The 17,309-nt window shown below is 36.5% G+C and overlaps 1 protein-coding gene across 2 annotated transcripts in view; it reads right to left on the minus strand.

The window, feature by feature from the left end:
* Window positions 1–3,255: 3,255 nt before the first annotated feature.
* Window positions 3,256–17,309, minus strand: part of YWHAZ (tyrosine 3-monooxygenase/tryptophan 5-monooxygenase activation protein zeta) — a 30,361-nt gene continuing 16,307 nt past the window's right edge. For both annotated transcript variants that reach the window (XM_079722790.1, XM_079722791.1), the window contains exons 3-6: window positions 9,367–9,490; window positions 8,406–8,569; window positions 8,231–8,326; window positions 3,256–4,380 (exon numbers count right to left, since the gene is read on the minus strand). In XM_079722790.1, the coding sequence (XP_079578916.1) occupies window positions 4,321–4,380; window positions 8,231–8,326; window positions 8,406–8,569; window positions 9,367–9,490 (444 nt within the window). In that variant the 3' untranslated portion in view covers window positions 3,256–4,320. The remainder of the gene's footprint in view (window positions 4,381–8,230; window positions 8,327–8,405; window positions 8,570–9,366; window positions 9,491–17,309) is intronic.

Raw genomic sequence — 17,309 nt, forward strand, 5'->3', positions numbered from 1 at the left:
ACACGCTCTCACAGAGTTCCTCACCTGTGAGCGCACGGAAGTCATCTTTAAATTCTCCTATCTTGATGCCTTGGTTCATACTCCATCGGATACCATCCATTCTGCAAGTTTGACTCAAACATAAATCTTCTCTGACAAGTCCTTCTTAATCACTCAGAACAGTGACTGGCCCTAACCAAACTCCGATAATAAAAAAAAATGTAAGCCCCTACTGAAATACTGATAGGTTTCAGAAGTTCTTGAATTGGAAATAAATTTACTACTGACAAGTCTTTGATTAACATTAGTTAAGTTTGGTCTTTCAGAAATTTTATGGAATGGACTTATAAGAAAAAAAGTACTCATCACCAACGGAGTCCCTGGCATCACCTAGGATTGATAATAGCTGTGCCTAAATATATACATTCAATATATCCTTGGTTCTGCATCCAAAAGACACATATGCTTGCTTGACCAGCAGGATGGTTGGATATTCTTACAAACTGAGTAATTATGGTACACAGGTCAGAAGCATATGTCTTCCAAATAGTTGGTCTACCATCAAGTTTTCAAATACTTGGGGGTTGACCGTCATACATAAAGTAGACTTCAAAGGACCCAGGTGAGTAGCATAACCAGACTTGGATGTACACAAGCAACATTTTTAAGGTTAGTTTTCAGACTTTTAAAGCAGATCTACCACTGTGATGGGTTCTTGAATACCATTTTGTCATCCAAGAATATCAGTTTCCTTAGGGGCCTGTTGTAAAGTTTCTAAAGAAACAAAAAACAAAAATCCTACAAAGACCCAGCAGTATCTTATGTTTAGGTCTCTAGTCTTATTAAAAGGAACTAGAACTAATCGAGATTGGGACTGCTATAGGTCACACTAAAAATAACAGCAAAGTACTTTACGGATGCAATTTCACATTCAGAAAAGTATCCAAGTCCAGCCATTTTCCAAGGGCCCCGTCTAAGCCACCACCTTAAGACTGTAGATATTTCAATTCCACCACTGTAATTTCCTATATGGTATATAACAAAATATAGTAAAGCAATTTATTTAGTGATTCCTTCACCTTTTCCCACAGGAAGGTATGTATCTCTGAGCACCAGTTAAAGTTCCTCACACACTGCAGGCTCTCATGCAGTGACTATGATGTACTTGAATCCAAATAAACTGCCATTCTCTCCTAATGGAGAGATAAACCATTTAAATGATGCCACCGCCGCTCGCTGAAAAGTGTCAAATTCTTAGATCTACATTCAGAGCCTACTGAAGATTTTTAAACATCTCACCATTGTTAGAGTTCCCAAATTATTCAATCAAGTTGAGACCTGACCTCAAATAATCTAAGATTGCAGATTACAAATTGGCTTTAACTAGTTTTAAAATATGCACTGGGCCATGGCAGGATTGGTGACTATTTTTAGGGAAGACAGGAAAAGAACTGAGCTCCTACAGTTACTAAACCACTTGACATTACATTCTTTTAATTCTTTTACTCCCCCACCCCAATTTCTATCTTCATCGCACAAAAAACTAACAGTTATTAACTGGAAAAGCCAAGACCATAGGCCAAAGTGGCAGCAAAATCCATCCTTTTAACTGATCACACTGCTGCCCACTCTCAAGGCACAACTCTGAAGTGGACATATACATTTAACAACTCCAATACTACACACACACACCAAATACATTACATTGCTGGAGTCTCCAAATTCCTGAAACTGTTGACAGAAACAGACATGAAGCCTGAATTTGGGGCAATTTAAGAAATGTTACAAAAAATTTACTATTCAAATCTCAAGGCAAAAAAAAATCTCAGGTTGAAATCTTCCTTTATCTACTGGGCACTACTATGTAGAAACCTATTAACAGCTAATATTAATGAAGTATTATCACAATTTATTTCAGAATCAAACTAGTAGATGAGACTGAGGCACATAAATAGGCAAATGAGACAAGCTTTAGATTTTATTTATAATTTACTTGAATAAAACCCATCTCCTCAGTCTAACTTCATTCTCCGTAGCTATAAAATGATTATTTCATGTCCTTGGCCTGGGGGTCAGGAGAAATCAATAGAAAAAGAAAAGAGCTGTGCGTGAAGATGCATTATGTTGTTGTCCTAAATGCATAAGAGATCTTTTTCTCCTTGAAAGAAAGACCCCAAGGCCTCCATTGCACTTTTATTTGAATGTAACATTTGGGACAATTGTCCCAAAGGGCTATTTCCCAATTTAATCTGAGGTCATAATAAAACAAGCAACAAAACAGTATTTGGGATTTCAGTTCTCACCCTTATCATCAAGACTCACTGCCTCCCATCATCAGTATTTATTGAGCATTTACAGTGTACTAGGCACAATAGAACATACAGAAAACATTGTCCCTGCTCTCGAGGAGCTTACATTCTAAAAGAAAAAAAAAATACACCTCTTTTAAAATGGTATTTTTGTTTGGTGTTTTCTGCAAGGTACTGAGGAAATAGCTTGTAGGGTGAGCTTTGGGTATAACTTAGCCCCATCATTATTCAAAGAGGGGAAGAGGAAGGATTTTAAAGGCAAAGACAATGACAGACCATTCAGGATAGGTAGGGTTTACAGGGAGATAAACACAATCTCATCAACTAGGGAGAGATTTGCTGCAGTGTATAGGATGAGGGAAATAGTTTGTGGGATGCAAGCAAAGGAAGCAGGGTATCCTTAGGCATTGAGTGGAGCCAGAAAGATCATGCGGCCTTTTCCCCAAGAACATGGCCACCAAGTAGGAACGGTTGGTGACAAGACACAAGGCTTAAAAAAGGTAATCCTGTGCACCTGACAAATAGAAAGAATAAAAGATCAAAATTGAAGGCAGGCTATAAGAGTATCAAGAAATTCTTAAAAACAAAAGTGATTTGGAAGCACGAAACTTACAGTTAATGCTACCCAATGTTATGATGGGCCAAGAACATTGCGGCTTCCTAAGTTAGGAAATGCCATATACCAAAATTTTAAATGGAACACATTACTTTTTTTTTCATTCAATCCCCCTGTCCCTGGAAAAAAAAAAAAATTTTTTTTCAGGGGGAGGGGGGAGTAGGGACATGGCTGGGAACAGTAGTAGTTATCTTAGTAGTATTTTGTTGTTATGATAAACTTTGTATTCAAACTTAGTAAAAGCCCATTAGCTGCCAAGGGAATAAGGAATAAATTTCCAAAAATGTACAATTTTCTTTAGAGAAGTTTCAGAACCAAAAGACTAATTTACATGAAAAGCTGTAGAGAAAGTAGTTGAAAAGTCCATTCATAAAACTTTTATTCCACTTACATGAACTTAATACACGTGTTCTTAACAATTATGCTTGGATTGTTCATGAAAATTTCATAAGACATTAAACAAAGCTAGCCATCATCTCAAGTTATTTCCCTGTTAACTATTTTTACAGCACATGCATGTTAGGCAAGTATCAAAAAAAAAAAAAAAAAAAAAAACCCAAAAAACAAAATAAAAACAAAACAAAAAAAAACCCACAAAAGCAAAAAAAAAAAAAAAAAAACCTAAAAAATGTTAAATACATGGGTTTTTTGTTTTACTGCTGTGCTTGATATACATGAAGTAATGAATATCAAGCAATTCATTTTTACTGCATCTTTACTTGTACATTTGTTCTTAGGTTGCCTAAAACATTTAAATACAAATAAAATGAGTGTAGCAAAAATAATGAAAGCAAACAGCAGTTAACTTTACAAATAATGGAATGTGAACCGTTTCTGCCCTTATCCAGAGTAAATTGGGTCACAACTAAAGGAACACTTCTGTAGCTGTAGTCAATGGTGTGCACATTGAGACTTGAGTATTCCACAGATAACACATGGTTTAACATGTAATATCCATGGGATATCTATTTCTACTATAGCCTTATAAGTGCTCCAAACCTTAAAGTACCCACAGCTACACCTGTGACTGGAACCAATTATCCCTTTTATTCCCCACCAGGACAAACCAATACGAGGCAGTTTTCCTTGCTTAGACATGGAAGCAGTTTTAACCCTGGCCCTTGTGAAGCCACAATGTACCAAAAGTACTATGCCAAACATTTCTAACTGGTATAAAAATCCCACATCCCCATATTGGCCACCTCAAGATGGAAACAGGTATAACTCCCTAAACGTTAACTGGCTCTACTCCCCTAATATTAAACATAAAACCACATGGGAAACACAGAAATTCAAATAGAAGTAACATAAACCTGTCATAAATCGTAAACAAAAAACTATTTGTGGGACAGCATGGATGACAAATGGTCTACTGTGTAAATTTTAGAATGAGGCAGACAAAAGTTGGAAGGCCTTTTAATTTTCCCCTCCTTCTCCTGCTTCGGCTTCGTCTCCTTGGGTATCCGATGTCCACAACTAGTTAAAAGAGGAGGGGGGGGGAGAGAGAAATTTTAGTGTATTTCAGTTTTAAAAAAACCTTAATATATATGCCAAAGTACCAGAATCTAAGCAGTTTTTGTTGGAAGGCTTTCTTTAAAAAATTGCAGCATTTAAGATAGCTTCAAGATGTAAAACGCCTCCAGGGAATTATATTCAATATCCTGTGATAAACCACAATGGAAAATAATATGAAAAAGAATGTATATGTGTATAACTGAATCCCTCTGCTCTATAGCAGAAATTAACACAACATTGTAAATCAACTATACTTCAATACAATAAATTTTTAAAAAGATATAAAAGACCTCAATATAATACATTTATTTCCTCCCTAATCATTCTGTAAGCATAGTAAGTACACAGCAGAGTTGTCTTCAAATAACAAAGTCAGATACAGGAAATTCTTGGTTATTCATAGAAGGTGAATAAAAAGTAGAAAAAATCATAGAAATGCTACAGTTCTAAATATCAATAGCTATCAGAATAGTAGATTGTCCCAAATAGCCCCAGTGAGAGACGGATGTATAAGTTTAGTGCAACTGAACCAGAATCATCAAATTCAGCCCATGCTCAAGGAGCTCAGGCTGACTACTTTCCCCTGGTAGGCTTTAGACTGCCACTCTAAAGAGAATACCACACTCTATGAAATTCAAGAGTCAGGATCAAGTCAGAACTAAAATACAAATTTAACTAACATTTTTAGTTTACAAAAAAACAAAAAAACAAAAAACTACCTTTGTGAATTTGTCTGATTCAAAATTAATAGATGAACACAAAACAGTATGGTCAGAACCAAATCTTCGAAGAGGTAAAAACTGAATTGTCCCATAGTAGTAGGCCTATGGTGTCTATTAATTTTTAGATTAATGTTACAGTTTTTCAGCAATTTCAAAAGATGATTTCAAAATTATCTCAGCTGTTTCAAATATTTTTTTACAAGTCTTAGCACTCTATAATGATTTTTAGAGGCAATTATAAAAGGATTGTTTCAAGATACCTTAAATTTTATATTGCTTATACACTGCAGAATGAAGGGGGGAAAAGCTCAATATTTTTCTATCCCCCAAATCACCCCTTAGTTTTATTTATTTATTAACCAAATATGTTACTGGCCTGGAAAGGAGACTTCTTTGAACATCATACAGTTAGCTGAATGACCTCTAGAAGTCTGTAAGCTTCTATTAAACTGGTGGTCTCATAAGACAAGATGAAATTATTTTATCATCTCTTTCCAGTTCTTTCATGGATCCTTGTTTTTTCCATATAAACATTAAAAATTTGATGAAGGATATTTATATTTCTCTTCCTAGGGTTATGTGTTGACAACACCGGTCAACCAGATCCAGGCTCAGATACTAGATAGTTTTGACAAAATTTCTTTACTTGACAGATAAGTGATCCAATCAACCTATAATGGTAACAGGCAATATGACAAGAGCTCAGAGAAGGCACATAGTAAATAGTGACGGAATCAGAACCAGAACCTTGGTTTTCTTCTTACTCAGCTGTTGTAATACGCTCTTCATGCTATACTGATACCAAGATTCAGCTGGAAGTATATATTTCAGATCAGGCCTTCTCAAAAAGTGATGACAAAACAACTCAGTAGTGACTAGGTCTCAAGTTCTACCTTTTAGAACTATCTCATCATTTCAAACCAGAAAAATTTGAAAAATTCTTAATATTAAAATTAGCTAACAAACTGAAGTGCTTCTTTCATTTGATACACATAAAATGATTCACTCTTTAAGGAACTATACCTTATCCTCTTGACTAAAATAATCTCCAGAGTGTGTAGGTAGCCTCCAATTATACTTTCTAAAATAATTTTCAGTGTTTAATAATAAACAAGTACATAATGACGTTCAAAAAACTGCTGAGAATATAACTGGTTCAGAAAATTGGCAATGGATTAGATAAAATAAAGCTGAGAAAAGTTAAATGTATACAATGATGATGTACAGTCCCCAAAACAAATGCCCCAAAGCTAATAAAAACCAGTAGCACTAAACTATAATCTTCATTCCTAGCTCTTTATCTGGCACACAGAAGATACTTGATACTTTTTTCATCCAAGCCTCAAAACTTCAAATTTAATATTTATGTGAAGGAGAAGAATGTGAAAACCTATGGGACCAAAGAGACATATCTACCAACTGCAATATGTAGACTATTTGGATCCCAATGCAAATAAAAAACTGTTGGAAGAAAAAAAAAAAAAAAGACAATACAAAGAAACACAAAAAGACAACTGGAAATTGAATGCTAGAAATTTAATATTATTAAGGAATTAACTATATATTTTTTCAGTGTGATACTGGCATTGTGGTTTTTTTTTTTAGTCTGCAGCATACCAAGGACAATCATGACCTGCCACAGTAAGTCTTTTTTTTTTTTTTTTTTTTTTTACTAAGAGACTAGGCAAAATAGATGTCCACTTGGACTCCGTAGAGTATCTGAAATTTTGTAACTAAAGTTATTAATGCCCTACCATAGCTACATAAATATAGAAGCAACTTTATGGTCACCATTTTTAATGGAATTTAAATATGAAGAGAGGGCTTCCCTGGTGGCGCAGTGGTTAAGAATCCTCCTGCCAATGGAGGGGACACGGGTTCAATCCCTGGTCTGGGAACATCCCATATGCCTTGGAGCAACTAAGCCCGTGCGCCACAACTACTGAGCCTGCGCTCTAGAGCCCGCGAGCCACAACTACTGAGCCCGTGTGCTGTAACTACTGAAGCCCAAGTACCTAGAGCCCGTGCTCCACAACAAGAGAAGCCACCGCAATGAGAAGCCCGCGCACCGCAACTAAGAGTAGCCCCACTTGCTGCAACTAGAGAAAGCTCGCGCGCAGCAACGAAGACCCAATGCAGCCAAAAATAAATAAATAAATAAGAAGAGAACTTAAGGGACTTCCCTGGCGGTGCAGTGGTTAAGACTCCATGCTCCCAATGCAGGGCACCCAGGTTCGATCCCTAGTCAAGGAACTAGATCCCACATGCATGCCACAACTAAGAGTTTGAGAGCCACAACTAAGGAGCCCGCCTGCTGCAACTAAGACTCAGAACAACCAAATAAATAAAAATTATTTTAAAAAAAAGAACTTCAGTATGTTTTTGATATTAAAAGCAAAACTCTTCTGTGACTAAAATGGAAAAAAAAGAATCAACTATATTGAAATGAAAAATAAAATGGCTTATATAATTGAAAGTTCAAAACCATGAATTACAAAGTCATTTTAAAAACCAGAATTTTAACAATGTGTATATGTAACTAATGAAAGGATACATTTTTAGTCCTTAGTCTAATATTTCAGTTTCTGTAAGATGGTTTTCTTCAGAGTTTTAAAAGCAGATAGGCTCTTACATTAAAAAAAAAGAAAAAAAAGACAAAAAAAAAGGGAATATAAAAATAAACTGAGTCACATGAATTTTTTTGTTTCTAGTGCATATAAGTTATGTTGACACCATACTGTAGTCTATTAAGTATGCAACAGCATTATGTCTTTAAAAGAAACAATGTACATATCTTGTTAAAAAATACTTTATTGCTAAAAAATGCTAATCATCAACTGAGCCTTCAGCAGTTGAAATTTTTGCTGGTGTGGGGTTCGAAACACTGAAAATTACCAAAATATGAACTTAAGAGACATGAAATGAGCAAACACTTTTGAGAAAAACAGCACCCATAGACTTGCCCAACACAGGGTTGTAACAAACCTTCAATGTGTAAAACTCGTAGTATCTGCAAAGCACAATAAAACAGAGGTATGCCTATAATCTCTTCGCCATGTTAACCGCTCATGATGCTGGTATGTACTTACTGTCAAGTTGTCTCTCAGTAACTGCATTATTAGTGTGCTGTCTTTGTATGACTCTTCACTTAATGTATCAAGTTCAGCAATGGCTTCATCAAATGCCTGTGATAAAAAAAATACATTTCAATGCTCAAATAATAATGATTACTAAATTTCCACATAACAGGTAAAAAATACATACTGTTTTTGCAAGAGAGCAGGCTTTCTCAGGGGAGTTCAGAATCTCATAATAGAACACAGAGAAGTTAAGGGCCAGACCCAATCTGATAGGATGTGTTGGCTGCATTTCCTTTTTGCTGATTTCAAAAGCTTCTTGGTATGCTTGCTGTGATTGATCCACAATCCCTGGATAATAAAATGCACCAAAATGTATCAATAAAAGTTTGCACTTCACCTTCACCCCTCAAGCCAAACCTTTACTATCCAATTATAAACTCTGAAATATTAAGGTGTAGCAACCTTAACTGATTAAGGCTCCTACATTTAAAAGAAAAAAAAAAAGAAAAGAAAAAAAAAGAAAAGCTTCTCCTGGAAAACTACACTAGCCATCGATCAATGTCAAGACAAAATAACTCTAACCATCTCAGTATTATTTTTAATAATTAGTTTGTACTGCTCTACAGTTATACTATAACCACTATTAAAATTGTGAGGAAACATTCCTATACATAAAATTGGCTTGTTAGCAAGCATACATTTCAGAATACCAATTATTCGGCAGTAGATATATAGTTGACCCTTGAACAACAAGGGGTTTAGGGATGCCAACTCTTCATGCAGTCGAAAATCTGAGTATAATTTTGTAGGCGGCCCTTCATGTCCAACCTTGGATCATGTAGTACTGTAGTATTTACAGAAAAAAATCTCTGTGTAAATGGACCTGTGCAGCTTAAATCTGTGTTCCTCAAGGGTCAACTGTTTAGTTGAAGGAAGGACGGGGTGGGGGAGGTAAGAAGGGAGGGGAGGGGAGGGGAGGGAAGGAAGAAAGAGAGAGAGAGAGAGAGAGCGCAAAGTCCATTATTACTCTTCATTTAGTGCTCTGAGCAATTAAAAAACAACAAAACAATTCTCTACACTCCAGAAGGGACTCCTTCCGTACTGTGTCATTTTCTAAGCGTCCAGCTCAGGCTGAGGCAGCATACCTTTCTTGTCGTCACCAGCAGCAACCTCAGCCAAATAGCGGTAGTAGTCTCCTTTCATTTTCAAATAGAAGACTTTGCTCTCTGCTTGTGAAGCATTGGGAATCAAGAACTTTTCCAAAAGAGACTTGGGAAGAAAAGAAACAGTCACAATAAGACTAAAATATTTACAAAACTAAAAGAATCTGCATTTTTTAAGAGCATACTATAGCCTAAGTTATAAACCTTTAATACCCAGTCATTGCCAACAATACAATTTTTGAATGCCGTAGGCTCGTAAATTTGTGGTTTAAGAGCAGAATGCTTTGGACAGCAATACTTAAAATTTGAAATTAGTGTTCAGCTTATTATTTAAGGATGATAATTTGAATATTGGCCTCTCCCCCACAGTGCTTTCAATTTACATGCTGATAAAGACTGCATGTTTCAATGAATGTGAAACCATGATAGCTCATAATATTATATGTGTTATTACTATATTATTTAACAAAATGGCAAACTTTTCATTTTCAAGGTAGTCATGACACTAGAATGCAAAGAACATAAGAGATTAACTTTTTGGTACTATGGAGGAATATATGACTTAAGCAGAAACCGATAGTATAACAGACACTACCAGAGTCCATGACAGAGGAAGCAGAACAAAAGAACAAAACATCATTTATAAGACTACAATTAAAGTAATACCTCACAACAGGTAAAAAGCTGTTCAAAGTAAAAGTTTTATTTATCCTAACTAAATTAAGACACTGGTAGGAGTATGAGAATTAAAGACCTGAAGAGTACACCTTTAGTTTCATTAAAGTGTTTGTCAGCTAATAAGATACATATTTACCGATCACCCCAAACGGGTTAAACTTCATTCTACGTAATTCCGTTCAAAACTATAACAATCTGGGCTTCCCCGGTGGCGCAGTGGTTGAGAGTCCGCCTGCCAATGCAGGGGACACGGGTTCGTGCCCCGGTCCGGGAAGATCCCACATGCCGCGGAGCGGGCCCGTGAGCCATGGCCGCTAAGCCTGCATGTCTGGAGCCTGTGCTCCACAACAGGAAAGGCCACAACAGTGAGAGGCCCGCATACCGCAAAAAGAAAAAAAAACTATAACAATCTAACTAAGCAAATCCTAACATGCTAATAATTATATTCTACAATGGACTTAAAGAAAAACTTGATTTCACTGTATTAGGGGGATAAGGCACAATAAACTAGTAATTTTTTTTTAAGGGGGAGAAAGATAATATTCCAGTAGTAGAATTAGGCAATTTTTTTTTTTTTAAATACTCCACTTCTTCCTACTAAATACACTCTAGGAATCAAGGTGAAAGTCAATTTTCAACTGGGCTTAGCCCCAAACAAGTCTCAATTTTTACAAGGAAAAAGGGTATCTAATTCTTGGTTTCTCTTCTTCTGGTAGTAACCCAGTAGTTTAAATAGCACCTACTTATATGCCAAACAGGCTGAAAAATGCTTTTAAATAATAACTCTAACTTTGTATGTCTACCTCATTATGTTCCAAATGGTGAGTGGGAGAGTAAGCTTTAACCCGGCTTCTCCCCCTTTCTGCAACTTAAGCATCAGATACTCAGATGAAGTGGGTAGTTCCAAGTTGGCAGTAGGAGCAGGTTGCAATGCATTACAGGAAAGGGTTGGAGATGAGAGAATTCAACCTGAAATAATGTTTCCTGTGATTATTAACTGATATTTGAAACCATTGGCCTGAAATCAGAAGACCACTTTGGTTAGAATACAAAATTCTTATTACACCACACCCAGATTTTCACATTCAAAGATCTCTCAGCTGCAAAAGTGTTTTGGAATTCATTCATTCACTGATTCATTTAAACTTTGAGGCAGCTTCTAGTGTGAAATCTCAACCAAACTAGAAATAAAGGAACTCTCTGGGCTTGGAAGACCACTGCTTCCTCCGAAGAAGGAATGCCTATAACCTAAGACTTGGCAAAATTCAAACTTCCCGTCATTTTGTCCTTTAAACACCATCATCCTCTTTGAGGCATGAACACTCTTGTGAACACTATAGCTGCTCTTTGGGGATCTGCGGATCTGCCTAAACAGCAAAAGATAGTTCCATTTAGTATAGTAAGTGTTTTTTTTTTTTAACTTAAGAAACAAATGACCAGGCTTTTTCAAGTTTTATATCTTAATACAAAATGCATTATTCATTCCACTATGGGAGACGGTATAGCATAATGGCTTTGGATTCAGAAGTCTAGGTTTAACCTGTGGCACTCCACACTTGAAATTCCACTTCTGACTGGCTAGGCTAAAAGTAAGACTATGAAGTCTAACTAAGGAAAAAGTGTATTGAGATTAACCAGAATTCACAAATCACTTCAAATTAAATAGCGGGAAAAAAAAATATATAAATCTAAAGAAGGTTCCATACACAATTCGATTGTGAACTGCTCTCTGGCTCATTTATGTATATTTAAGATTGACAAAGAATATTTTCAAATGAAAGAAGTGACAACAAGTAAAAGCCTAACCATGAAATCAATTCTCTACCTAGGCATTTCTATTGCATATTTTACTGCTTCAACGTATTTTTTACATTCACTTATTCTTCAATACTTAAATGGTACTGTGCTAGGCACTGAGAATAGTGAGCAGGACAGTCTCTAAGTCTGAGGATAAAATGTCTAGCAGGGAGGACAACAGAAACGGAATAACACTACCTCGTCATGTCCTTCACTTTTCAATGACTTTTATCTAACCCACTGTATATATGTAAAGATGAGGGCCACAAACATGTGCAGTTAGTTAAGGGTGAATCACTTAAAATGTAAAACTTTAAAGTATACATCTGAAAACTTGCAGAAGTTATTTAGGCAAGGTGTCAATAAATGTCATAAGAAATTGTAACTCATCTTTTATGAGTAATAACTTCTATATCTCTAAAAACTGTTGTTTTACATTTGGGTAACTCACACTGAGAATTTTTAAATTAGCAATTAAGCACCTCTTCCCTCAAGGTGAACACTGAATTTAGCCATAACATCTGATTAAAACAATAACAACGGCAAAAACTACTTTAAAGCTATTAACCAGAACCTACAAGTAACAAGAAGGCAAGATACCAGTAGTCAGGCTGTTTATTGGCCTAATGATAGACTAGAAGTACCAAGGATCAACAGTGGCGAATGTTTCTGGTAAAATGCTGACTACAAGAAGTTGAAAAAGCAAACTCATCACATTGTACCCATTAAATAAATATGTGCAGTTCTTTGTATGTCAATTATACCTCAATAAAGCTGTTAAAAATAAAAAGTTGAGAAAGGATAAATGACAAACTTTTAAAATAAAAGAAGTTGAGAAAGGGATAAATGACAAACTTTTAAAATCTTCTGATGACATAAAGGTAAGAACCATTAAGATTTAAAAAACAAAAAGCAAGAAAGACTGGATTAAAGATTAAATTTGGTTCAAAAAGCTAACTATGAAAGAACAGAATGTCCTCCACCAATTCCCCTACCATCCCTGTTCATGTATGCCACTCCTCCTGTCAAGAGGTGGAATTCATTTCCTTTCTCCTCAGTCCGAGTTAACTTTGTTGTCTTGCTTTAACCAACAGAATGCGGTGAAAATGACTCCTGTTCCAGATCTAGGCCTAACCCTTAAGAGGACTAGCAACTTCCCCTTTTGCCCTCTTGGAGCCCTAAGCCAGCATTAAAAAACAAAACCAAACAAAACTATCTTGCTGGAGAGAAAGGTCAAGTCAGCCCCAGTCGTGGAACGTTTAGTGAAGCCATTTGGATATTTCAGCCCCAGCTAAAGACAGCAATGAGTGACCACAGCCAACACCATGTGAAAAACTGTCCAAAAGAATCCAGACAAGCCACAGAGTTACAAAAAAGAATAAATCAGTTTCAGTTTTGATCGGTTTGTTATGCAGCAATAGACAACTGAGAAAAATAATAAAAACATCATTTTCAATAATAAACATGCCATTTTTGACACTTAAATTAATCACTTTACATGGATTAATTTGATCCTTCCATAACCTTACCTATGAGGTACAAACTACAATTATTGCCATCTCATAGAAGACAACAAATGGCGCCGAGCTCAAAAACCACAGCTAAGTTGTGAAGGTACAACTCCAACTAGGCAATCTGACCTGTTCTACAACATTATTCTACGTTTTCTCTATCTCAACAGGATGATATGCCTACTAAGAAGGAGAATATGATTCTAAGATATTAATTAGAAATCAAAATGAAGGATGATGATTCAGTTCTACACTGTGCTGAGGAAACCAAACCTAGAGTATATTGTTCCTTTAAAAATAGGGACTTCCCTGGCAGTCCAGTGGTTAAGACTCCGTGCTTCCACTGCGGGGGGGGGGGGGGGCACGGGTTCAATCCAGAGCTAAATACATGCTATAGTTCTGGAGAGGGTGCTGAACCTTAACCTAATCAATGGATAAATTATGTGGAGCTTGACATTTTAGAGTTAAAAGATTTTTTTTTTCCTCTACAGCACCATGTACAATTAACCTCTTAGGCTGTAAGAACACTTAAGATATGGGGTCAAGTAATGATTTTTCCCCCAAGCCAGTCAATTTACCCAGGGCAGAATATATTAACAATAGTTTCTAGCACGTGCTTGATCCAAAGATGGTCTACATAACATCAATGCTTTGACTCTGGAGTGGATTAACATTAAGGAACCACACAAACTGACAGGTTATCTAGTTCTGACTGCCCCTCTTGAGGTAGGCTCAACCTGCCCCCACTAGGAATTTCAATAAACATTGAATTCTAACTGTGGTCAAATATTTCTAACAGAAAGTTTGTAAACTGAAAATCTATCTCTATTCTAGTGATACACCTCTCTCACTGTCCTTTAATATGATTACAGCTGGAAATTAAGAAGAGTAAAATATCAAATCTGTAGGAACAATCAAGACTAGAAACTATCTAAAACACCAAAACTGCAGCCTGAGCTGGTGGCAAGGCCCTAATCTCTGGGCATCCAAGCATTTCTTGGAGCAACAGCTTGGTGTAATAGAAACAGTATAAACTAAAATCAGGCAGACCTTAAATCCCACTCTCATCAATTTTGAGATCTCAGGCAAGTTAATCTCTCAGAACCTTAGTTTTCTCATCTATTAAAGAATTAAATGAAATTTTATTTTATAAAATGATTTTTTAATAAAAAATATTTACAAATGATTAAAATGAAAATCTACTTCAAAAGGCCGCTACGACGAGGTCTAAATGAGAGTATAGTTTATATAAACAGGAAAGCACCAATCACAGCTCCTAAAAGAGTACGTACTCTACTCAGTTAGATGCAAATATGAGACATGGGGATCTTGACATCCTGCTTTAGTGCACTTTACTCTCAACTTTAGTACTTCAGTTCAGGTTCAGTAATCAAAAATTTGTGTATCTAATAAGAGTGGTGAAATAATGCACAAAAAACCTTTCATTTAAAAACACAGGATTAAAGAGGGTGGGGACATGCTGAGCTCTGGGCTTCCCAACCTGGTTTTGTGGCACCTCCTGAAGGTTCTGGTGAAGGAATAAACTGAAGTAATTACAGCAAAACAAAAACAAAAACAAAAGCAAACCCACAGGATTAAATTATATCAAAGTACATAAGATAAAGGAAACATTTTCTGTTAGTACTTGTTCTTTTTACAGCAGACTTGTAAAAGGCACAAGCTTACACTGCTTACTACCTATGTTCAAATGCCAGTTCACTGCTTACTAGCTATGTCAACTTGACGAAGTTCTGAAATTTCTCTGGCCTCAGGTTTCTCATCTGTAAAAGAGACAGAAAATAGGTGTGACCTCATGAATCCCCCCCAGCAGGACTCCCAGGGGTCCACAGATCACTCTTAAGAACTGTTGACTGACTTAAAGTAATCTGTACCATTCACCTTGCAATATACCCAGCTCTAACACTATGCTCTCCCTCAAGCCAATTCTCAAAAATATTCAGTTTAGTCTACATTTTCTGTACCTCCCAGGTCTGAAGAGCTTTCAACTGAAGGAAAAACAAAAGGAAATATCCTAATTTCTGTCAATATCAACAATGGACTAGCTAAATACATTGTTACACTCATCAAACACTATACCAACATTAAAAAGAATGCGGTACGGTACGTGTCAGTATGGAATGAAGCATAAGATATACATCAAGGTGTTGTGTGTGGGTTCAACTTACAGAATGGTTTGTATAAGATCCTACCTGTGTATATTCTTCAAGGACAGTTTGCGTGGGCACTGCAAGTTCCCAGGAGGATACAAAAAAGATTAGACATTACCTCTGAGGAAGTGGGTACCTCTGACAACAGAAGAGTTTTGTTTTTTCAACTTTATATCCTATGCTCTGCAACATGTTATCCAGAGCAAGTGTAATTTAAAAGAATTACGATTTTGCACCTTTGACTTTTCACATATGTATTCTTAATCTACTTATAGGCTCCTTAAAGACAAACGTTTTGCACATATTAGGCACTCAAACATCAAATCCCCAGGCCGCATTTGTAGATTAATTTGAAGAGCTTCATTTAAATATAGCAGAGGAAACTTAGAACAATCTTAAAGGAGAAAAGCCTAACATCGAGAAGACTATCAAAAGTTCATCATCTTACCAAACTTCTAAATATATAGTTAAGATAAAATGTAGTAAAAATTATTGAGGTTGATATTGTAGGTTAGATAATGAATATTTTGCTCAAAAAGGAACAATGTTCTGCTTCTTTAAAGACCTAGAAATTGCTCAAAAATAACAGGTGTTTGGGTGCTGTACTAAGCACATATATTCAGAAACAGCAGCCAAAGGGCAGCCAAAGCATATCCTAATATGCTTTCAGGACCCTTGGATAAGCGCCAGGTACTATGTAATGCCTCTGGAGGGGGCAACTAAGGGAGACAAACAACTACAAAGCTTCACCAGAGATAGGGTGGGAGGACAGTTCGAAGCAGCAAGGTAGAGTAAATTTGTTTGCAAGTCAGGACACCTAGATTTTGGTACTACAACTCTGCCACCAAGAGGAGTGATGGGAGTTTCAAACACAAAATCATGACACCTCCTCATTCGATCTTCTTGTGTTTCACAGTAGCATTCATTTCAAAACCTTCCTTCCAAATTTCACCCCAGGAAAGCTTCTCTAACGCACTGAACATGTCCCGCCCCCCACCACTATTCCTCACTTGTCCTTTCCTTTTTTTCTTTTCTTTTTTTTGTTTTGTTTTGGGGTTTTTTTGTTGTTTTTTTTGTTTTTTTGTTTTTGCGGTACGCGGGCCTCTCACTGTTGTGGCCTCTCCCATTGCGGAGCACAGGCTCCGGACGCGCAGGCTCAGTGGCCATGGCTCACGGGCCCAGCTGCTCCGCGGCATGTGGGATCTTCCCGGACCGGGGCACGAACCCGGGTCCCCTGCGTCGGCAGGCGGACTCTCAACCACTGCGCCACCAGGGAAGCCCCTCTTTTTTTTCTTAAATGGGAATCAGACAATGCAGAGAGTAAGGGTCCTTAGACTAAACTTTAAAAAATTAACAAGAACTCATTGTAAACCGTTTATATATTTATTTCAGCCCTAAAGAAAGACCACCTGTCACTATGCACTCAAATTAAATCACTGGGCTAGTGGCTGTGATTTAGCTTGTCAATTAGAATACATGAAGCCAATTAATGAAAATGTATTTCAAAGGAAAATCACAAGTTATAGAGCTGGGATTTCTTCCCCCTTTCAAAACAGTAATCCATTCATTATAAAATTACATAACCCATTTAAAAAGGACTTTGGCAAACTATATTTAGTTCTAACCTTTGATAAAGTAATCATACTTATGGGGCATCTATCTTAAAAAAAAATTATACTTTTGCACCACAGGGTGTTTTTAGAAGTCCTCCCTGCTGTTTAAATTAGAAAATATAATGTCCTATCTAAAGATAATGGTTCGGTAACAGAAC

The sequence above is a fragment of the Hyperoodon ampullatus genome (assembly GCF_949752795.1).
Source record: "Hyperoodon ampullatus genome assembly, chromosome: 17".
Classification (NCBI taxonomy): Eukaryota; Metazoa; Chordata; class Mammalia; order Artiodactyla; family Ziphiidae; genus Hyperoodon; species Hyperoodon ampullatus.